We start from the raw sequence: 22,922 nt of genomic DNA on the forward strand, positions 1-22,922 counted from the left end.
TCTGCCTCAGTGTTAACAATGAGATTATTTATTTTTTTTATATTCACTTTTTTCATTATGGGGAGAGACGAATTTTTTCCGAAAAAAAATTTCTTTTGATCAATTTGAATATAAGTGAAAATAATGGTGCATGAACAGTTTTCGAATGTGAATGAAATTAAGTTCACATGGTTATTACATAATGCGAAATGTTTCTTGACATTTCTTTTGTATTTCTTTTTCGTTCAAACTTTATTGAGGGACCAATGAAAGATTTGACATTTTGTTACGTGGAATTGTCAAAATTTTTTGATTTGATTAAATATTTTTTTAAGAGTAACTTCTGAAAAATCTTGAATTTGAAAAATAAATGAATATGAAAAATTTTTTATCAAAGATCTGATAGTCAAACTTTTTTGTGGAAAAAAAAAATAAAAATTTGAATCAAATATCTTTTCCTGCTCCACAAAATTCGAAAAAAATGTGAATAAATATTTTAAATGTTCTCATCTCTTTATAATATCTTTTCTTGAGTTATTTGATGTGTTGAAAATTATATTTTTATAAAAATTTACACTTTTCGTTCTTATAAGGAAAATAAACAAAAACAATTTTTCAAATAAAGATTGTGACATCAGATTATCATTTTGGGAAATTTTCTGATTTGAATAATTTTTTTTTTATTCAAAAATCACCATGTGCATTATTCTTTCGAGAGTATTTTACTTTCGAAAATGATCTTTAAAGAAACAAAAGGAAATTTTAAAAATAAAAAATAAAAATGTTAAAGACAAAAAGAAATCTTTTAATTGAATATTCGATGCTTCAAAAATAATTTCGCATTCCATTTGAAATGAAAAAGTGAAAAAAATCTTACGATAACCCTTTAAAAGAAATGATTCGATGAAAAAAGTTGAATCAAGCAAAGTCATTCTGAAAAAACTTGTTATTCTTGTTTTAGTTTATTATATTGTTACATTTATAATTTCTCTTGTTGTTAACTTTGCGTTTGGCTGTCCTGAACATATTGGAATCTCGCCATTTGATTTTTTACATTTTGGCATTGAAACTCCGCAAGCTACAGGTTATTCATAAATATTTATTATTTTATTCAATGATTTTGTGTTTGACTTTATTCATTTTTAGCTTCTTTGATCAATTTTGCAGTAACTGGATTTATCTTTTTAATTTTTCTGATATTTGTTGTGAAATTATCATCAAGAACATGGGATTATGCAATAACGCAATATTTATTTCATTTTATTATTAGTTGCATAGGCGTGAAAACTTTCTTTTATTTCACCGTATGATTCAAGCGTTTTTCATCAATTTAGTAATGCTATCATTTCCTGTAAATTGGCGCTACTGGGTTGCTTTTTTTTCGAGCGTACTGTTAATCATCATTTTGTCATCAGTTACAACGTATTGCATATATGATATTCGAAAAATGAACTCGATCCTTTCAACAAAAATGTAATTCACAAATTGCTCCAATCTTTTCGATTTTTTTAAAATTAGCACAATTTCTTAATTTTTTAAATTCATTACAACTTTGCACTGAAATGATAAAATTATAGAAATAATAGAATTTCTGCAAATAAGCATACCCTAATTTTATTAATTTAATTGCAATTTTTTAAAATAATAATTTAAGCCGACTTCCATTGGGCTAAAACCACAAATGGAAGATAAACCTCAATATATAACGCAATTTAATGACATATCATTAGCATTTCCATTTGAGCCATATGCATGCCAACTTGAATTTATGTCAAGAGTAATTTCTTCTCTAAATTCTGCAACCAACGCGCTTTTAGAATCACCGACAGGAACAGGGAAAACGCTTTGTCTTTTATGTTCTGTTCTTTCTTGGAAAGATGTTCCTCAACTTGAATCTTTCAAGGTTAAGTCGGTTAAGCGACATCCTCTTTCTCAGCTTGGGTCCTTTATTACAGACGGAAAACAATCCGTGAATCACATATTCTATTGTTCTAGAACTCATGTACAACTAAAGCAAGTTGCGAATGAATTGAGTTCGACGATATATCGTCCTCTGATGACTATTCTTGGCTCTCGTTCTCAACTCTGCATTCATAAGAAAATAAAAAATCTTAAAGGTAAAATTCAAGATGCTGCATGCAGTAACATGTGCCGATCTGCTTCTTGTCAATTTTATAGAGGGTTTAAAGCACTCCAAAATGCCAAATCTAGCGGAGGAATGGATCGTTCAGAAAAATCCAAACTCACAGCAGAATCTGTTGGATTGAAAACTGTTTTCGATATAGAAGACCTAATACAATATGGAACGTCAAGGGTGGTCTGTCCATACCATCTTTCTCGTGAATTGGCTGATTCCTCTCAACTAATACTTATGCCATACAACTACATTGTTGACAAGGCAACTCAAAAGGCAATGAGAATAAACGTTGAATCATCTGTTGTTATCATAGATGAAGGACACAACATCGAAAAAGTTCTTTGCGATGCCATGTCATTTGAATTCACGAGCAATGATATTGGTGAATGTGTGAAGGAAGTGTCAGCCATTATATCCATTTTCACAACAGTCATTGAGCCAAATTTAAAAGTCTCTAATGACTCAAAAAAGGCTGCTGCTTCTTCAAATCAAGCTGGTGGTTCGTCCGAAGCAGGGCCAATTTCACGTGCAAGTCTGATTCTGCTGCGGAGGATATTCGTGTCCATCGAAAAAGCACTGGACAATGTTAAAGTACCACCAGGTGGTGTATCGCTCCAGCCAGCTGTGCTGTTTCAGCTCATGAAAAATGGATTTTTGACGCCAGAGTCGTTTGGAATCTTTCGAGACTCAGTCCAGCGGTACATGAGCGCTTTGGCAGAAGCAGCGGCTGCTGCGCCAGACATTGTCTCAATGGAAAACGAGGAGGAAGGGCAAGACTCAGAAGCAGGACGGTTTGGGTACTCGATGGCTGGCAACATCTCGTCAGTTGGATTCCGAGGAGGAGGGAGAGGCGGTGGCGAAGGCAGAGGGGTGACTGCCACAATCAGCGGAAGGCTGAGAACAGCTGAAGACGGCTTCGGAATATTGAAGAAGGTTATGCAGCGTGCTGCTGTTCAGACATTTGTGGAGAAGATGGAGATTCTCTTTAGTCGCTCTTCTGGTGTTGGCTTCAAAGTGCATATTTGGGATGAGACGGTCAATGTTGGAGGTGGTAGTGGAGGAGGAGGAGGAGGAGGAGGAGGAGGAGGAGGAGGAGGCAGCAGTGGTGGAGGGCACGGGATGAGCGCTATGCCCGGAGGTGGGAGAGGAATTGGCAGCAGAGGCGGAATGCTTCCAGGGAGTGCAACTGAGATTGGTGCTCGAACAGTCACTTTTCGCCACGTTGGATTTTGGTGCTTCGATCCCTCGATCACGATGAGAGAGATAACGGAGCAGAAGACACGGTCCATCATCATCACGTCAGGCACACTCACTCCGATGGTGGGTGTGGCATATGAGCTCGGGATCCGCTTTCCCGTCATCCACTCCAACAGGCACGTGATCAAGCCCAACCAAGTGTATGCTGCAGTCATCAGCCACTCGAGGCGAGGCAGCTCGCTGCAATACACATACAAAACACGCCGCTCGAAAGACGTGATTGACGAACTGGGGCTGATCATTGTGGACATCGTGTCTGTTGTTCCGTCTGGCGTGCTTGTGTTCTTTCCGTCGTACGAAATGATGGACAGCTATCTTCGCGAATGGTCGTCGTTTAAGCAGGGCCAGCCCCCTCCGCCGATCACATCAGGAATCGCAGGCGCTGCATCCACAAACAAGTACGGTGCATCCTCTCTTCCTGTCAGCCAGTACTCCATCTACTCGCTTATCCGGCGCCACAAGGCCATTCTGGTGGAGCCGCGGCAGAGCACGCAGATGCCACAGACCATTCGCGAGTTTAGGGCGGCTGTGACTGCAGCACTTGTGTCCCACGACGGGAGAAATGAAAGCGGACAGACAGGCGCTGTGCTGTTTGGAGTGTGCCGAGGAAAAGTGTCTGAAGGAATGGACTTCACAGACGAGACATCGCGTGCGGTTGTTATGATCGGAATACCCTTTCAGAACAAGAATGAGCCGAAAGTGAGGCTGAAGATTGAGTACTTGAATGAAAAGAAGGAAGGGAAGCACAACAAGGAGCAGACAGATGGAGCTTCTTCGTCAACTCCTTCGTCAACTCTGACTCCAAAGTCATCATCTCCTCCATCTCTTTCCCTCTTTCCTTCTTCTTCCTCCTCCTCTTCCTCTTCTCCATCATCTTCCTCTTCTTCCCCTTCCTCATTTCCCAAATCAGCTGCTGATATGATTCTTGATGGAGGCAGCTGGTACACGATTGATGCGATGCGTGCAGTCAACCAGTCGATTGGGCGTGTTATTCGGCACAAAAACGACTACGGCGCCATTCTGCTGATAGACGAGAGGTATGAGACATACGAGCACCAGCTGTCGCAGTGGGTGCAGGACAGCCTGGAGGTGTGCGAGGAGGACGTGAAGAAGGACTGGGAGAGAGAAGTTGCGAGAGGAACAAGAGGTTCGCCTCTTTCTTCTTCCTCATCCTCTTCTTCTTCTTCTTCTTCTTCTTCCTCTTCCTCTTCCTCAGCAGCTTCGATGGGCATTGGAGCTGTTATGTCCTCTTCATCAATAAGAGGAGGTGTCCCACAAAGAGAAGAGTACAGGCTGATTATGAGCGGCCTTGCCCGCTTTTTTGCAGACACAAAGCGGTTTTCTGTGGACGCAGCGTCTTCTTCGCTTGGCTCTTCTGCCTCGCCTTCTTCCTCTTCTTTCTATTCGTCTGCATCCATTCCAGCTGTCGGTGCCCGTGCAACTGGTCTTCTGCGCTCCAACAGATCTTTGCCTGCTCCCTCGCCTCATTTATCGCTCCCTCCACACACATCAGCTGTTCCATACACTTCACCTTCTTCTTCTTCTTCTTCTTCTTTGCCTGGCTATTCTTCAGGCAAAGGATTCAACATCGAAGCCATTTTGAAGACGACATCCAATTTCTCGTCCAATTCAACTGAAAGAACAGACAGAACACAATCATTCACATCGCTCCCAATGCCAACTCCACCCTCGTCTTCTTCTTCCTCATCTCATGTCACCCCTCTGCCTCGTGAAATGCCTTCAATCACTTCACTTTTATCTCGCTCTCGTTCTCCTTCTTCATCGTCATCATCATCATCATCATCATCATCTTCTTCTTCTTCTTCTTCTTCTTCTTCTTCTTCTTCTTCTTCTTCTTCTTCTTCTTCTTCTTCCATTTCATCGCTCTCCACTTCACATGCTCCACATGCTCCTCTCAGCCATCTTTCTCAGCCACGCCCACAAACTGCCTCTTCCTTTTCTATTTCTCGTTCTCATTCCTTCCACTCCTCATCTTCTTCCTCTGATTCATACGAATTTGAAGAGATCGGCCCTTCAACATCGCCTCAGTTGCTTCACCCCACGCCTTCTCCCTCTCCTTCGCCTTCTTCCGAATCATCAAGCGATAAAGAAAACGCTAAGGGCTCAAGTCTTTTGACACTCTATCAGAAATTGAAGGGGAAGCCTCAGACAGAAAAACCGACTTCATCTTCTTCTTCCACTTCTTCTGTGGAAAATGCTTTGTTTGCAGACAGAAAGGCTCAAAAGCGTTCTCTTTCAAACAGAGACGTCATTTCATTGGAACAAAATGAGTATGCAGATTCAGAGAAAAGCAGAGAAAAAAATGGAAAATCACAAAATGGAACTGAATCCAGTGCGAAGATTGTGAAACAAGCAACTCAGGATTCGAGGCATTCTTCGAAGCACCAGCCACCTCCAGACAAAATGGTTGCTATTAAAAAACTGCTGGCAACTGCTAAAAAGTGTCTCAGCAAAGAAAAACTTCTTGAATTCAGCAATGAAATTAAAGGTTTGATTTTTATTAATAAATTTTCGCACTCTCATTAGAATTTTAAATTGATTTTTTTTTTTTAATTGTCAGATTTAAAAGAGAAAAAAATAAGTAAATCTGAATTTATAAAAGATGTTAGACTGACGTTTGAAGCAGCTACAGATAAAGAGCAACTAATTAGTGAATTCAATTCATTTTTTGGACATGTTCTCTGAGTATTTAAAAATTCATTTCCTCAACTTTCATTCCTCACTTCAAAATCTATATTTATATCATTAGCACTTCAATTGTGCACATTTCAATTTGCAACAGAATCCCGAAAAAAAGATCAAAATGAAATTTTGATCAAGATCCATTAATTGTGCAGAATAATAATATTTGTTTTTTTAATTAAAAAGCTACATGACTGAATCCTCAATAAAACATTTTGAGGTTATTCAACCTTTAGGAGAAGGGAGCTATGGAGCTACATTTCTCGTGAGACGACTTCTTGATGAGAATATGTATTGCATTAAACGAATTCCAATTCTTAATTTGCCTCCGTTTGTTCAATAATTTATTTTCATGAATTCCTATCAACATTTTCTGATAAATTATATTATTTTGTATTTATCTATATCATACTCTTTCAACACATTTATTCAGTGCTGAACAAAAAAAAGCAATAGATGAAGCTCAATTCCTTGCTAAGATTCAATCTGAATACGTTGTTGGATACTATGATGCATTTATTGAATTGCCGTCTTTATACATTGTAATGGAATATGCAGATAGAGGAACCTTGGCAGAATATATTGATGTTTGTTAATCGATTTTATTTCAAATGTGCAATTAATACATATATTCAAACAAACAGAGAGTGAGAAGCAAGCATGATTTTATTGATGAAGAGACAATTTGGCGCTTTTTCTTTGAGCTGTGCCTGGGAATGTACCGTATGAAGTTATTAAAAGATATTTTTTGTTTCAAAAAAACAATTTTAAATATTTAGAGGTACATGAAAGAAAAATTGTCCATCGTGACCTTAAAACTGCAAATATATTTTTGTCTGGTGAAGATTATCAGTTTGGTTGATCTTTTCGAAAAAAAGTGTCATTTTTTTATCATTTCAACTTTGATTTAGAGTTAAAATTGGAGATTTTGGTGTGGCCAAACAACTTTCGACAATGACAAAAATGGCAGAGACTATGATTGGTACACCATATTATTTATCACCAGAGCTCGTAAAAGGAGAATCATATGATCAGAAATCGGATGTGTGGTCGTTGGGGTGTATCATGTATGAGCTTGTGTCACTGGAAAAGCCTTTTGATGCGATGCATCAACTTGCACTTATAAAGAAAATCCTTGAAGAATCGCCCAAAAGGCTTCCTGTTTCCGGAGAAGAAGGCACAGGCGTTCAATTCAAACACAATCATCGATACTCTGCGCTTTTGTGCAACACAGTCCACGAAATGCTCACAAAGGATCCTGAACAGCGTCCGTCAATTGCAGAGATATTCAACAGAGAAGAGATAAAAGAGAAAGGGAAAGAACTCGGATTTATTGTGCCACCACAGAGGAAAAAGAAAGGGAAAGCGAAGAAAGGGAAGAAGAAAGAGGGAAGTGTGAAGAGCCACAACAAAGGCAAAGGAGGCGAAGGAGGGGAAGACGGAGCAGACGAAAAGAGCAATGAGAACAGCACTCAAATTGCAGCAAATGCAGACAGCACTTTGACCTCAACGACGGCCACAGCATCGGCCAATGCGCTGTCTGCAACAGTCAAGACAGTTGCCTCGACATCTTCACTGACAGAGACGACTGCCACAGAAGTTGATGCTGAAGGAGAGGATGTCTACGAAGACGACTTCGACGAAGGGATCCTCGAAGACGACGACGATGCAGCCAGCGGCAGTGCCAATGGTGCACCTGATTCTGGCTCCTCCTCTTCTTCGCATCCTTCTTCCTCTTCCTCTTCTTCTGCCTCAAAGCCAAGCTACCCAAAAGCAGCCTCTGTTATTGTGAGGCCTCCTCTCCTCTCACACACCATCGGCGGCTCTCCAAAAGACAACTTTCCGAAGTCACTGGCAGACTACCCAGAGCATCTGCCTCCATCCACACGGCCCATGTCTTCCACCACCCCGCAGCCACTCTCTCCTCTTCTCCACACGAGACATCCAGCACCAACACACCCGATGCTCAGTTCATATTCATCCAACTCAAATGCATCCCCAACGTCTTCTCCTTCGACATACTCTGTCAATTCTGTGTCGTCTGTGGATGCCACGCCACCCACAAGCACAGAAACCACGCCTCGTTTGGCCACTCCTTCAGACGAGGCATCCTCAAAAGCAGAAGAAGACTACACAGAAGTGTGGAGGAGTGATGAAAGCTTCGGAACAAGCACACAAAAGGACTTGAATGAGGAGAATGAAGGGGCTGTCATGGATGCATCTGACTCATCCATCTCTGTGTCCTCTTCTCTCTCGATGTCTCAGACACAGCTGTCTCACCCAACCACACGTCCTCCACCACGTATGCCTGCCTCACGACCATCTCATCCGCTCACTCCGTCTTCCTCTTCCAAAAAGCCCACACCCAAATGCAAGACAGCCAACCGCCTCACTCGCCCCAACACGTCTTCTCTCTCCAGCACAGTCGACTCTTCACGCTCTTCGGCGCCTTCTCGCTCACCCACAGCGTCTCCACAGCTTGTCGACGAAAACGATCCAATGCTTGCACTCACTGTGACACACCTCTTTTCAGACAAGCAGGCACAGAAAAAACCATCCACCCCTTCCACCACTTCTTCCACTTCCTCACTCAATCACTCATCAGGCTCATCTGTGCGGCCAAAGACAAATGCTTCTCGTGTTTCTTCCAGCTCTTCCATCATGAGACACAATTCTTCTTCTTCCACGTCTTCTTCATCTTCTTCTGCTTTCCCTGGAAATTCATCAACAGGATCTCTTTCTTCATCCTCCACACCCAATTCCTCCTCCTCTACCTCATCATCTTCATCTTCTTCAACACATTCAAGCAAGCCAACAACTTCATCAAGCAAACCAGCCCCTCGTCGAATGAACCCATCTCGTGTTCGTGTGTCTACAGCTTCTTCTGCATCTCCCAGCGATCCCTCTCCCACAACCACACCAACAGGAGTGCCTGCTCCGTCTGCCTCAGCCCCTCCACTTCACACTTCCACCAGCACCTCATCGTCTGCATCTGCCTCTGTCCCCTCCTCTGCTCTGCACGAATCTCACACTTCACTCCACTATGAAGACGAGTGCTTTGGAGATACAACAAGGCTGATGACACCAGAGACCAGCACTCACTCAGCCAAGCTGCACAGCTCATCTGCACGCGGCACAGGAAGGAAAGTGTTAACGACTGCAACACACCGATCGCTGGATGATGTAAGAAACAGCAGACATATCAAAGGTAGTGACAGCGAAAAGGAGCTGAAGACGCATTCGTCTGAAGATCATCTCAGAAGCAGTGCAGATTTTGAGGCATCCACACCTTGCAATGAAGATCTTTCAATGCCTGCTGCATTCACTCCAGCTGAAGACAGCTCACATCACTCGCTTTCAGCTGAGCATCAGACAGGCACATCAACACACCCAGGCACATCCAGCCTGCTACACAGGGCAAAGCTGACATCTCCCTCAGAAGCTGCGCGGAGGAGGTTTGGCTTTGGCGTCAAAGCATCCTCCACATCGCCTTCAATCAGCCGCTCTCTGGCTGCTTCGTCGGGCAACAGTGCCCCGTTGTCTTCCTCAACATCCTCTTCTACTTTTGCTGCAGCTTCTCCTTCAGACACCTCGCTTTCTTCGTCTTCACCAAAAAGGACGGCTTTTGCCTCGACCCATCCCAAACAACCTGCACGTCACTCCTCAACATCTCCTCACTCTCTTTCAACAAAAGTGGACAGATGAAGATGATTGCCTTCTCGTTCTTCGTTCTGTTTTTAAGCTGATGATTGTTTGTTATTGTTATTATTGTTGTGTGATTGTGTTATGTTTATGGTAATTTCTCTCATTGCTTGTCTTAATTTGATTATTGTTTAAATATTTTCTGAATGCTGCGTGAAATGTTGCATTATTTATGTATTTCACTTCCCTCTTTCATTCACTTCGCCTTTCTTATCTCCAATTGGCCATTTCACTTCAATTCATTTCCGCAAAAAAAAAGACAATACAAAAGATCAATTTAAACTCTTATTAACAAAAAAAAAAAAAAAAAAATGTTGTTGTAATGGAAAACGACGAAGATCGTTTATTCCTATCGACAGATAATAACAGCAAATGACTCGTTTCAAACTGAACAGAAAAAGATGAATCAAAAAAAATTTGAAAATGAAAAAATATGAAAATGAAAAACTCTGAGCTCAAACAGCTTTAGTAAGTCATGAAAATACGATTGAAAATTAAACAGTTAGAGAAATTACACAAGAAAAGTATATTGAACAAATATATTACATTACATATAAAATTAGCATTATAGCTAAGGGAAAGACGACTGGTATTGAGTGAGTGAAGGGTCCACCGTTGGCGGGCATGCAAACACCAAATTGTTTGTTGATGGAATGGCTGGAGGCGCCGAAGGTACAGGATCGTATGGAGTGATTGAAATATGCGGTGGAAGGCGAGGCAAAATCACTTGAGGGGAACGTGAAGGAGGCGACAGAGTGGGAGACGGAGCAGGTGTCGCATAAGGCGCGTCAAACAATGAAGTGTCACGCGCTGTCAGAAGCATTGCTGAGTCAGCACTGACATTTGTGGAGTAAGAATAGCTGGATGCGCTTTGTGGGGGTAGTGAATCGTTGTATGATCGAATGGGAAGTGAAGGATAACGCTGATTCAAAAGATCAGACTGGCTGCCATTTGACTGCGATGTGCTGCGCCTTGAACGCGAGCCACACGCCCCGCAGCACATGCAAAGAGCGACAACAGCAACAAAAATAACGGCTGCCACAACTGGAGTCACCCACTTCGGCTTTGGGTCTGAGTCTGGATCAGCACCATTGCATTTCCCACCAATCCACGAATCGTCCTTGTCATCTTCGCCAATGCTGAATTTTGGTGTCTGACTGTTTGATTCGCATTTTGTAAACAATCCTTTGCAGGCAAGCTCATTCTCCCAGGTGGAGTCGGCTGCCACGTCTTGCCCATGCTCTCCTGCAGTGTTTGTGTGGAAAGTGCAGTGCGAAAATTTCAAGCCAGCTCCACTCTTTGGCGTGCCAGATAGAAGCACTGCCCCACCTCTCCCAACATTTGCCGAACAGCTTGTGAAAGTGCATGACAATATAAGCACACTCTCCACCAAAGAATCAAAGCAAATTCCTCCTCCACCCAGCGACTCAAAAGCGCCTGATGCCATTAAATGAAGAGTCACGAAAGAAGAAGAACTCGATGACGAACTTCCTGAAGTACATCTATCAAAGGTGCAGTTGTCAATTGAATAAGATAAAGCAGCAGAATTTATGATGCATCCTCCGCCTCTTCCATTGGTAGCTGAGCACACAGTAAAAGTACTGCCGCTAAGCACAAATCGTTCCCCAAAGCATATCCCACCACCATTGTTACCTGCTGAGCAGTTCACAAATGAAGAATTTTCAACAGATAGAACAGAGCTTACAAAAGAAGATGCAACACAAATACCGCCACCACATCCATCAAACTCTGAATCGTCGTTACCGGTTGTCAAACTGTGGCCTTTCGTGCTGGACGACAATGAAGAAACAGAAGGTTTACAGACGCATCCCTCAAATTTGCAATCTATAACCTTCAATATCCCTCCAGCTCCTTCAACAGTTAAAGCACCACCACATCCGGCATTTGATATTCCTGAAAATGTGTCGTGTTTTAATGTTGCATTAACCTTTTCTGTTTTATGCTTTTTGTAGTTCCATTTGCAAAACAAATATGATGAATTTAGTGAGACAAAAGATTCGCTGAATAATCCATGAACCAATCCTCCATAAAATGCGTTTTCAATTCCTTCGAATGTATTGCTCTCAAAATTGCAGCTTTCTGTTTGATAATGAGATTTTTCTTGTTGAAAACTTAATTCTAATGCCCGATTTGAATAAGTTGAATTTCGGAAATGACAATTGTGCATTGATAAACGTTGTGAATTCTCATTTTCCAAAAAAGGATATCTACCAACGATAGCAAAAGCTGTCAAAGTGGAATCAATCATCGAAGTTGATCCTCCTTCTGGACCATTTAGAATCACAGTTTCAACGAACGGTGAACAATTTTGAAAGATGAATGAAATGTTTCTCATTTCTGTATAACCTCCATTTGAAATTATAAGACCGTTCAGCACAGTATTTATAAGAACTGAACAATCGCTTAGCAGTAAAGAGCCATTTAAACTTACTTCTGCAACAACAGACCCTTCTTCAAAAGTAAAATTCACAGATTCCAATTTTAACGTTGAATTTTTAACAAGAAACAAGGGCCCATTCAATTTTGAATTATCCATTGAAACTGTAGTTTCTGAAATACCGCGAATATTCAGTTTAGAAGAGAATACAGGAATTGAAGCAGAAATGAAATGATCTGATTCAATCAGCAAACAAGCTGCATTTTGTACTTTTAGGACTTGCGCAACAGAATTATGAAGATTGTTGCAAGGAATGTTTTCTGCGCAAGCAAAGCACCATGTAGTCAATGCAGTTAGGAGGAAACATATCTCCATAATTATAATTGATATTCAATAATGGTAATTTTTTTTTCGCCTTTTTCGTATTCACTCAATATTCATATCAATGATTAGTTAAAATTACATATATATGTTTTATATGCATTTTTAACCCAACTTTATTGGAAAGAATTTTCTTTTCATTCACAATTGTTTTTTATTTTTTATGAATGACTTCTTTATCATTTATGGCTTGAAAACTCCATTTTCTATGCAAAGAGTAACTTGAAGGGATAGTGTGATGTGAACGCAAAATAACGTGTTATAAATTAAAAAAACGAGTGAGTTGAAGATATATCTGCAAGCATAACTAAAATATGCATCTAGTCACAATCTAAACAAAATTAACATATTCTACTTGCTCGTCGCTTCTCTATGGATGGACTGCAAAAATTCGAAGTATGTTGGCTTTTTGAATGAATGGTCGTCTGTCATAGCGGCAATGAACTGCTGGTACTTCCTGTTGTTCTGTACTCTTTCAGTCTCTGTCATCTCTCCTGTCTGCTGGGTGGAGTCAGCTGTTGGTGCAACAGACAATATCTGGTGCACAATTGAAGGATACCTGTGGCACTGCGAGTCTCTCTGCACCATCGCAAAGAACTGCCTCAGGAGAGCCCTCTGCGGCGTGTCGCTCTCTGCGTTTGCTGCCAGCAAGAAGGATGTTGCTGGGGCAGTAGAAGTTGGAGAAGAGAGGGCAGGCTGCTGAGGGAAGAGCGACTTCACAGCCTGCACCAGCTCTGGATCAGCATTGCTCCCCATAACAATCGTCTGTCTAATGCCATCGTCCAGTAGTGCGATGTCCGTTGTGTTGAAGTACTCAAACGAGAGGGCAGACACCTCTGGCGCCTGCAGCACCTCTGAGAAGTCGGCAGAGCGTGTTCGAGCGGCTGTCTCGCACATTCCCGTGAGGAGGAACAGACGCGGATACAAGTTCAGCATCAGCAGACGAGGCGACGCTGCCACAAAGAACGAGGCGCAGGCAATGCGCTCGTCCAACGTGGTGCCTGAGTTCAGCCCGCGGAGCAGAGGGCTCTTGAACAGCGATAGGAGATATGACGGCAGCTCCATCAATGCTGTTGGGAGGAGCAGCTTTGTTGGGAAGTTCTGGTGGTCGGGAGTGGACAGGCGGTACGCACGGAACATGTGGGCAGCCTCTTCAAAGAGCTTCTGTTGGACTGCCTGCGCATTCATCTTGCGCGACAGCTGGGCGCCTTTGCGGGCATAGTAGCCAGTCACAGCATCCAAATCAGCTGCCTCAAACACAGAAACAACTGACTTCGCATTCGCCATGCGCAGAGTGTGCACACGGATACGCTTCTGGTTTGCGGCGGTGGTGAACAAAGTAGCAATCTGAATATATGAATAGGGAAGCTTCGGAGAAATGCTTTCTTCATAGCCCAGTTCAAAGCACAGCGCAGAGTCCTCGTCCATCGCTGGTATCTGCAGCACATCTGTCTTCGGTGGGATGTGAGTAGCTCCAACAACTCCCTTCACATACAGCCCTTGGCTTGTCCTCACCCTAACTGAGCAGTCAAACACAGTCAGCCGCTGCAGTACCCTCAGCACATCAATCTGCAGCTCCTTCGCATCGCCCATGGCAGATGGGATGTACCCGTCGTAGCGGTACAGATGTCCCCCCGTTGTTTGTGTGAGCCACTCGTAGTTCTCTGCATTGCAGTTCCTATCACCGCAGATGAAGCAGTCAACAGACACACACTTCTTCGCACACTCTGCAGCAGCATCGATGAAGAAGGGTGCAACTGGTGGCAATGTAATGTCACTTTCTGGACCTGCCTCGCGTGTCTGCCCAGAGCCGCGGCCGACCAGCGAGGAGAGGAAAGAGGTGCCTGCCTGTGTGTAAGAGGGAGAAGCAGTGGAAGAAGAGTAGGATTGGCCGGCGCCTGAACCGGAACCTGGGCCGATGGAAGGTGCAGATGACGTGAAGAAGAGCAGCTTGCCCTGCGACTGTGCCAGCGCATCGATGCACGCGCGGATGGCCACTCCAACGCAGCACCCGTCGCCCAAAGACAACTCAGAAAGGAGGGAAGCATAAGCATTTGCCGACGAATCATCGTCGTCGAGGCCCAGCTCGTCGGCGGCAGAGGGCGTGGCAGAGGAGGAGAAGGACGATGCCATCGAGAACATCGACGGAATCGCAGTTAGGATCGAAATAAGAGCAGAACGTGCCTTTTTCATCGGAGGCTGAGAATTGGCTGAGAGAGGAGCGACTGGAAACTGGTTGTCCAAACATGCAGTGAATGTGAAGTCCTTTCCGTTCGGTGCAATTTCAAAGAAGTGCACTGTGCTCCCAAACGTCGCAATCACAACAGGCATCTCGGTTGCCCCGTGCGAAAACAGACCTTTCAACAGAGAATTATCTGCCTGGGCATCTGCTGCTACTGACGAGGAAGATGATGCAGATGAAGAGGAAGGCGAAGCAGACGATTCGGCGTTCTCGTCAGCTGACTCGGAACAGATAGCATCGATAGCGTATGCAAGTGCAGAGCAGACTGAGCGAGTGTACCCAGATGCCAGTGCTTGTGCGCTAACGTCAATAGCAAACACAAAGGATGGTTGACTGTTCGGATGTTGCACATATGCCTTCGGAGCAGTATAATCAACAGAGCAGTATTTATATTCAATGTTCGATGAAATGTCTCCCCGTATTCCAGCAGTGTTTGGCAGTGTATGACCTCCATCAGTTACTGATAAAAGATAAATGATAAAAAATCATCTTTTAGAAAATGTCATTTCAAATTAATGAATCACACATTCAGTCGAAACACCACAGAATGGACATGTAAATTGAAACCCATCTATTTTGTGAAATGGACTTAAGTATGACATGCATCGACGACACCTTGTTGGTTTTTCTGTGGTATTTGATATTAGAGGAACTTGCTCCTATTGAAAAAACAATTTGGAATAAATTTATTTTAAAAAAATTACCCACAAAAACTTATCTCAATTAAACATACATCTCCTGCTTCGTTTGTAGCAAATGCTTGGGCAAGAACCACAAAAGGAAGTCCTATGTCTTTTAGAAGTGTTTCTGTTCTTGGTATTGAATAAGAAAAAGGACGGAGAAAGCGTGGAACACAATTTCCATTGTCAACAACATCTTGAGGAATGGCAGATCTCAAAACTTCACGAAATTCCGCATTAAACATTAATGGCGGAATATTTCGTTTGGTTAATGTTTTGACAGGTGTTATGTTAAATTGGCGAGTTTTTCTGGGAGCTTCACTTGTGCTTTCATTAGGCAATTGCTGTTGGGAATATTGTGGAAGTGGTTGAGAAGGTTGGTGCTGGACAGTCGGTGGTGCAACAGGAGTGTCCTCAACAGTACTCCAAAAGTCTTGATACGGTCCGTGCATTTCTGCATATCATAAATAATGCATTTAGGTAATATTAATTGTTCATTTTTGAAATATTCAAATAAGGTTTTAAAACAAGAGAGACAAACTTAGCTCCAATAAAAATATCTAGACAGCAAATGGGAATGTGATCTTTTCATTCACAAAATGAAAAAAAAAAATTTAATAAAATAAAAAAAGGAAAAATGATATTGTTCAAAAATAACAACTTCTTCAGAAATGAAAAGTTGATCGTTTACCACAATGCAAGGAAAAACTTTTCATAATTTGAAAAGGAGTGGTATTAATTGACATTTCGTATTTGCAACTTTCTTTTTCAATTTCATTTTTATAAAGTGCACGGTTGTAATACGAAATTGATTAAATCTCAAATACGATTCTTTATAATTGATAAAAACAAAAAATATCCTCTTTCATAAAGAGGTTGAAGAAAAATAACTCACAAATATTAGTTTCTATATACAATGATTGACTCACATGGGCCATGCGAAAGTGATAGCAAAAAAGCATTTATCGTTTCAAAATCTGAAGATTACAAAAATACTTATTCATTGAATCTTCATGCTTCAATTGAATCAAATTCGTTTCAAATATTACGGACAGATAAACAAAATCTTAGTATGGAGCCTCATGTTGAGAGTTGCTGTTCTTCTTCTTCTTCTTTTCAGTCAATTATCAATCAGGAAAATTCACCTAATTCAGACTTTAATCCTTATTGCATAAAATCACAAACAGAGGAGGAAACTGAGAGAAACTTCTATAAGGGCAAGCGGTCATTGATATCAAAGAACGAAAATGATTCTTTAATTGATCCTAACATCCACAATAATTTTTCACAATCTGAGAAGGATATTCATATCAAAGAATCAGCTTTTGAACATCTTCAAACTAAAGATGGAAAGGTTGACCACGACACTGCCTGTTATCCGTCATTTCAAACTTTTCCTGTGCATTATTTTCATTCTGTTGGCTGTGTTCGGCATACTCAAAAGGAAGAGCGAAAATCATTTTATTCAAATCCATGCCAGCAAACTACTTCTGTTTCTAAATCCAAACCGCTAGCAGAAAAGGCCTCTTTTTATTCGTTTGGTTATGGAAGAGATAATCATTCATTTATTGAGTCAAACAAAAAAATAGCAATCTTCACGTGGAATGTGAACAATATGAATCCTCCTGATCAGTCCATGCTTGTGTCAATGATTTGTGAAATGCTTTGTGACAATTCTTCTTCACCAACATCTTCTTCGCACTCGTTGTTTGAGCCAGATATTGCGGTATTTGGGCTGCAGGAAGTCGATCTCACTGCTCAAGGTGTGCTGCAGGGAACAACAGACAAAATGAAGCAATGGCAAACAGCTTTGGAAAGAGCACTGAATCAGTCTGTTTCAGCTGCAGGAGATGGGTCACGCAGCAAATATGTGAATGTGTCTGTCCAGCAGATGGCAGGTCTCTTTCTCGGTGTGTATGCACAAGAGACAACCTCATTATATGTTAAAGAGGTAGAAACAGCTTCTGTTGGCACTGGATTGCTGAATGCACTTGGTAACAAAGGGGGAGTTGCTGTGCGGTTCAGATGCCACAAGTCGCTCTTCACGTTTGTCAACGGACATCTTGCAGCGAACAAGAACTCGGTGGAGACCAGAAACAAGGACTACAACGAAATCGTCAGGCAAATTAGATTCACAAAAGCCGTTCTGCATTCGTCCACTGATCTTTCCTGTTGCATCTGCAAAGGCTGTGACAATCTCTCTGCCACAAACGAATGCTCTGATCTGTTCCACACAAACGCCCTTTTCTTCTTCGGTGACTTGAACTACCGCTTATCGACTGACATTTCCACTGCTTTTTCACTTTTGTCTGAGCTTCGTCTTCTGAATGAGAAAGATTCATCTTCAGCGTCTTCTCAAACAGATACAGAAAATTCTTCATTTTGTACAAACACTGAACAAGAGGCACAATCAAAGCACTCATCAGTAAATAAAACTCCTCAAGCATCATCTCCTTCTTATCCTTCTTCTTATCCTTCTCTTTCTCTCAGTCTGCATCCATCATTCACTCGTCTCCTCTCTTTTGACGAGCTGCGGCAGCAGATGGTCTCCCACCGCGCATTCACCCTCTTCACCGAAGGCCCCATCACATTCCTGCCAACATACAAGTACGCCAAGATGAGCAGAGCATATGACAGCGCCTGGCTGTTTGATGTTCCTGAAGAGAAGAAGACAGACGACGAGAAAGCAGGACGATTTGAAAGCGCTCAGCTTCAGGTCAAACAAGCAGTGAATTCATCGAATGAACTAAAAGTCGCTTCTTCTCCACCATATCTTCCTCCTCCACCACCACCTCCTCCTCCTCCTCCTCCCCCTCCCCCTCCATTACGTCGTTCTCCAGCGTCTTCTCCTTCTCCTGCTCTTTCTCTTTCTTCTTCAGCTAAGCAGATGTCTTCAAGCACAATTCATTCGAGTCCATCTCCACCTTCAACAGAAAAGTCATCAAACTCATCAACCTCTTCATCTCCTTCAGACAAATCTCTATCTGCCTCATCTTCTCAGCCTCCCTCAGCCTCTTCTCCAAAAAAGATAGAACGCCATTCATCGCCCAAGCTCCCAGCAGCTGTTGCCCAGCAGATCGAAGAGCTGAAGAAGAAGGCGCGGACACCCAGCTGGTGCGACAGGATTTTGTGGCTTGTTGGCGTTCCGCTCGAATATCAGACGAGCATCCAGCAGAATCCTTCTCGCTTTCTTCGCCATTCTGTGTGCTGTGCGGACAGTTGTGCTGGGAAAGTGGCTGAGAGGAAAGGGAGAATGGAGGAAATGAATGAAACAAACGAAAAACGCTTCTCAACTTCACTCAAGAATGGCTCGAGAATTCAATCGTGTGTATCAGAATTTGGTGCATCAGCATCATCTCATCCTCAACCAGTTCGGCCTTCTTCTATTTCAAATGTCTCTTCAAAGAGTATATCTGAAGATTACAAAAGCCACACCATTTCTTCTCCATCCTTCTCATCCTCTTCATCTCCCAGTGTCTGCCTTCTTCCTCCTCCTTCGCCTTCTTCTCTCAGCCGCCCGCTGGCTTCTGCAGCACTCTCAACGCCATTTCCTTATCTCACTCCAGTTTCGCTCATTCGCTACGGCCGCATTGAAAGCTGTCTGTGTTCTGATCACAGAGCAGTCTATGGCTTGTTCCATGTTGCGTGCTATGAAAGTGAAGAAGAGCTTCAGCCGAGAAAAGAAGGTGGAGGAAAAAAGAAAGAGCTAACGTCAGCTGCACTCGGCAGGCCATGCATTGCTCTTTCGTGTGCAGATGTCGATGGAGGTGTGATGAAAGTTGGGGATGTTGTGAAGAAAGAGGTGATTGCCACTAATCCGCACGACACTTTGTCTGCTACGTTTCACATTGTTCACTTGCCAAAGATGCAAATTTCACCAAAGCAGACTTCAGCTGATGCCTCTACTTTTTCTTCATCTTCAGCAATCTCATCCCACGAAGCATCATCGATCCAACCTCCTTCATCAAAAACTGCTTCTTCTCCTTCTTCTTCAATTGACCCACTTGTTGTTTGCATTGATCCCAAGTCAGGTACCCTTCAACCCGGTCAATCTCTATCCATTTCTATTTCAATGCAATTGGATGCAGAAGCACTTTTCTCTCTCCAAAGCAAAGAACACAACAGCCACTCTCATTTGCTGCTTTCTGCTGATCGGCTGGTGTCTGTCCATGGAGGCGATGCTGTTAAGCTGTCCATCCATTGCACTTCCCAGGATTCGTGTGTTGGTGGATGCTTATCTGTTGATGGTGAATCTTCCATAAAATGTGCTAATCAAGTAGAAGAGGCAATAAATGATACAACAGATTCAAAACAGATCATGCTGTCTAATTCAAACCATGTTGAACTCTGCGGCAAAGCATTTGACTGCTCGTGTGTTCCCTCGTCTCTTTCTGAACTTGTCCGCTTTGCTGTCAGTCTGCTTCCTTCTCCTCAAAATAGCGGAGATGATCCTCATTCTTCTTCCGTTCCTCTTTCCTCTTCTGATCTCCTCGAATCTGTTGCATCAGTTCATCGCACACTCCTCAGCTGCTCCATCACCCAGCACCGTTTCTCCTCTATCAACTTCTCTGCGGCATATCAGCGCCATTCGTATTCTCACTCAACAAAAGCCAATCGCGTGCAACATCAGTTGAAGCGCAATTCTGTTGCACTGCTTCCTCCTCCTTCCTCTTCGACTGCCTCAAAATCTCCCTTTTTGTCTTATTCTTCAGATCCTTCGCTGACTCCTTCTCTTCCATCTCATTGTTCAGATCACAAAACATCGCATCCTTCTTCTTCTCCTTTTTCTTCTTCTTCTTCTCATGTGAATACAGTAACAACTGATTCGCTATTACCCTCCAGTGTCTTTGATGATTATCCAACCATTTGTGAGCCTCTCCTTTCTCTACCTTCTGCTTCCGAGTGGTTTGAACTCGAACCGCTGCTTCTGATTCTCAGAGACTCACTCGACACTCACAATTGTTTGTCTTTTTCTTCATTCTCCTCTCAAAAGCACATTGAGACCAAGGCAATGTTCTCCATTACTCTTCATATGATCCTTCTTGTTTTGGCTTCGATGGTTCCTGTGCCTATTCTACCGCCTCTGCTTCTTCAGAATTATCTCTCAGACCATCACTCAAAATGCGATGTGTTCTGCTTTAATGTTTCTTCCATTGCAAATGATCTTTCACAGCTGCCGTCTTCAAACAAGGCTACTTTTTTGTTTATTGTGCATTTTGTGCGACATCTCATACGAATTCCGTCTTCTCCTTCTTGCTGGCCAACTCGTTCGTCATGTCCTGCTTCATCTGTTCAGTCCTCTCTGTCTTCCTCTTCCTCCTCTTCCTCTTTGAATTCACTTGATGAAACAGTCAAAATATTTCGGATAGTTTTGTTTTCTCTTTTTGGTAACGTTTTGTTCCATTTCAATTCTCTTGTTGTGTCTGAAGAGAGTCTGAAGTGCCATCAGCTCTGCGCTTCTTTTATTGAATTCTGTGTTGATAATTGCGATGAGTTACAATCACTTTTACAACGTTAAGCTTTTGTTTCTTCAATTTTTATTTATTTTTTTATTTTTTGTTTTTTGTTTCGATTGTTTTCGTTTTCTCGAGTGAATTTTAAAAAAAAAAAAGTGTTATTTTGATGGGCTCTATAATGAATGAACTGAAAAAACAAGGGTGACTGCAGAAACAATTTACAGGAAATCCCAAAGACAAACAAATTCTCGCGGTTTGCAAGCTTAACATTAAAAAAGGAAATAAAAAAAGAAAAGAAAAAGAAACTTGCACATCACAAACGATGCAAAAGAAAGGAAAATGGACTGATGAATTTATAAAAATAAAAATAAAAATTTAACTAATTAATTAATCTGCAGAAATATTCCAAAAACAAAATCTCAAAAGATAACCTGCTGAGGCAGATAGGCGGAAAAAAGTTAACCAAGTGCCAACTAAACAGCAAAAAAATTCTTTTCAAAAGAAATTCACAACAAAAGAACACAAAAAATTAGATGATAATCAGATAAAACTAAAATTCCAAGAGTGCCTCGTGAATGTTAATGCCCTTGTTGCTGGGCGTCCTTCAATTTCAGATATTCTTTGTACTTCGCTTCATCCAAGCGCGACTGGCGTGTGTTGATTACCTGCTTCATGACAGTACCATCCTGCATATACAATATTCTATCAGCGTAGCATTCGATATCAGGATTGTGGGTAACCTGCATCATGTTGCATGAGTGACAAGAAAGAGCAAAGGATAAATACTTTGTAAATTGTTAGAAAGATATAAAATAAAAACCATGATGCAAGTTGTATGCTTCTTGAGATTGATGTCAAGGATTAAATCCATAATTTGAATTGTGTTAGAGGTATCTAAATCACCAGTTGGTTCATCCAACAGAAGTAATTTCGGATCGTTCGCCAGAGCTCGTGCAATTGTCCTGTTTTGTAAAAATTAAAAATAAATTCACTGATAATTAATGATGTTATTGCAATTGCATACACTCTCTGCTGTTCTCCCCCAGATAATTCTGATGGCTATTCATTAATATGAATAATTTTTAAAAGTTGAAATTAAACAAAAAATCATAGAGTTAATATTCGTTGAATTACTGAATATTTGAATAAAATATTTTCTCAAACCAAATGCATCATTCTATCGCGAAGCCCAACTGAAGTTAACAAATCAATAGATCTTTGTTTGATTTGTCGAGGCTTGTACCTTCCAAGAACGGTTTGAGGAAGTTCAACATTTTCATATGCAGATAACGTGGCTAAAAGATTAAACGTTTGAAATACAAATCCAATGCTTTCCAAGCGCAATCTCGAAAGTTCAGCATCAGTAGAATTCGAATCAATATTCTTACCAAATAAGGTAATTACTCCACTTGTTGGCTTATCAATTGTACCTAAAAGATTTAGCATTGTTGTTTTCCCTCCTCCAGATGGACCACGAATCTGCGAAAAAAGAATATCAATACGAAGTTAAAGGGAAACTGCAAACCATGACAAATTCCCCTTCATGAACGGGATAGAATTCTGATTCTGTGCTGAATGTAACGTCACGAAGTGCAACCACAGGATCATCACGCCCAGATATTTTATAGGCTTTCCCAAGATTATGAACAGATACAATTGGACCTCCAAGCTATAAAAATTTTTAATGAAAAGGGAAAAAATACAAAAAACGACAAAATGAAAAATAACGAACCGGTTTTACAGGATCTGGGACAAAGAAAGGAAGAGTTTGGGGACGAAAGATCTTCTCTTCCATTTCATCAGCTTTAATTGTTTGATCATCTTGCTTTATGTAGTGGCTGGACCTATTCGATTTCATCTGAACAGTTATTTTTAAAAAATGCTCTACATTTCTTTAATCCATTTAAAACAAAAGCACACAGCTCAAAAACAAATAAAATAGGTTTCCTTTTTATTAAGGTTTGATCAAACAATCTATAAATTCTTC

General features: G+C 41.6%; 5 protein-coding genes across 5 annotated transcripts; 2 read left to right on the plus strand and 3 right to left on the minus strand.

Annotated features, from left to right (window-relative positions):
* The first annotated feature begins 867 nt into the window (after window positions 1-867).
* Window positions 868-10,087, plus strand: MONOS_9109 (putative DNA repair helicase UVH6). Its single transcript, XM_067879574.1, has 10 exons — window positions 868-1,063; window positions 1,126-1,257; window positions 1,314-1,348; window positions 1,634-5,882; window positions 5,955-6,009; window positions 6,263-6,406; window positions 6,510-6,663; window positions 6,721-6,799; window positions 6,856-6,928; window positions 6,988-10,087. Exons 1-10 carry the CDS (start codon window positions 883-885, stop codon window positions 9,779-9,781), a joined length of 7,896 nt encoding a protein of 2,631 aa, XP_067720753.1. The 5' UTR covers window positions 868-882; the 3' UTR covers window positions 9,782-10,087.
* MONOS_9108 (uncharacterized protein) lies at window positions 10,061-12,574 on the minus strand. The gene has a single exon (XM_067879573.1). The coding sequence runs from the start codon at window positions 12,549-12,551 to the stop codon at window positions 10,350-10,352; it is 2,202 nt and encodes a 733-aa protein (XP_067720754.1). The 5' UTR covers window positions 12,552-12,574; the 3' UTR covers window positions 10,061-10,349.
* Window positions 12,575-12,707: 133 nt separating this feature from the next.
* MONOS_9107 (Sec24IA) lies at window positions 12,708-15,931 on the minus strand (the record flags this gene model as incomplete). Its single annotated transcript, XM_067879572.1, has 3 exons — window positions 12,708-15,259; window positions 15,326-15,458; window positions 15,533-15,931. 3 exons carry the CDS (start codon window positions 15,929-15,931, stop codon window positions 12,909-12,911), a joined length of 2,883 nt encoding a protein of 960 aa, XP_067720755.1. The 3' UTR covers window positions 12,708-12,908.
* Window positions 15,932-16,551: 620 nt separating this feature from the next.
* On the plus strand, window positions 16,552-21,102 carry MONOS_9106 (putative Inositol polyphosphate 5-phosphatase OCRL-1; the record flags this gene model as incomplete). Its single annotated transcript, XM_067879571.1, has 1 exon — window positions 16,552-21,102. One exon carries the CDS (start codon window positions 16,552-16,554, stop codon window positions 20,995-20,997), a length of 4,446 nt encoding a protein of 1,481 aa, XP_067720756.1. The 3' UTR covers window positions 20,998-21,102.
* On the minus strand, window positions 21,094-22,891 carry MONOS_16760 (putative ABC transporter domain protein). The gene is made up of 7 exons (XM_067869632.1): window positions 22,856-22,891; window positions 22,668-22,793; window positions 22,461-22,604; window positions 22,100-22,414; window positions 21,960-21,994; window positions 21,756-21,897; window positions 21,094-21,675 (listed from the first exon to the last, which is right to left on the minus strand). Exons 2-7 carry the CDS (start codon window positions 22,791-22,793, stop codon window positions 21,514-21,516), a joined length of 924 nt encoding a protein of 307 aa, XP_067720757.1. The 5' UTR covers window positions 22,856-22,891; the 3' UTR covers window positions 21,094-21,513.
* Window positions 22,892-22,922: the final 31 nt, after the last annotated feature.

Source organism: Monocercomonoides exilis, assembly GCF_001643675.1.
Source record: "Monocercomonoides exilis strain PA203 chromosome Unknown scaffold51-639645, whole genome shotgun sequence".
Taxonomy (NCBI): Eukaryota; Preaxostyla; order Oxymonadida; family Polymastigidae; genus Monocercomonoides; species Monocercomonoides exilis.

Coding starts and splice junctions, on each gene's coding strand:
- MONOS_9109 (XM_067879574.1), top strand. CDS start 883: ATGAAAAAAGTTGAATCAAGCAAAGTCATTCTGAAAAAACTTGTTATT. Junction 1,349..1,633: donor CTGTAAATTGGCGCTACTGG/GTTGCTTTTTTT, acceptor TAATAATTTAAG/CCGACTTCCATTGGGCTAAA. Junction 6,929..6,987: donor TTGTCTGGTGAAGATTATCA/GTTTGGTTGATC, acceptor ACTTTGATTTAG/AGTTAAAATTGGAGATTTTG.
- MONOS_9108 (XM_067879573.1), bottom strand. CDS start 12,551: ATGGAGATATGTTTCCTCCTAACTGCATTGACTACATGGTGCTTTGCT.
- MONOS_16760 (XM_067869632.1), bottom strand. CDS start 22,793: ATGAAATCGAATAGGTCCAGCCACTACATAAAGCAAGATGATCAAACA. Junction 22,605..22,667: donor TCCCAGATCCTGTAAAACCG/GTTCGTTATTTT, acceptor AAATTTTTATAG/CTTGGAGGTCCAATTGTATC. Junction 21,995..22,099: donor GCGATAGAATGATGCATTTG/GTTTGAGAAAAT, acceptor ATTAATGAATAG/CCATCAGAATTATCTGGGGG.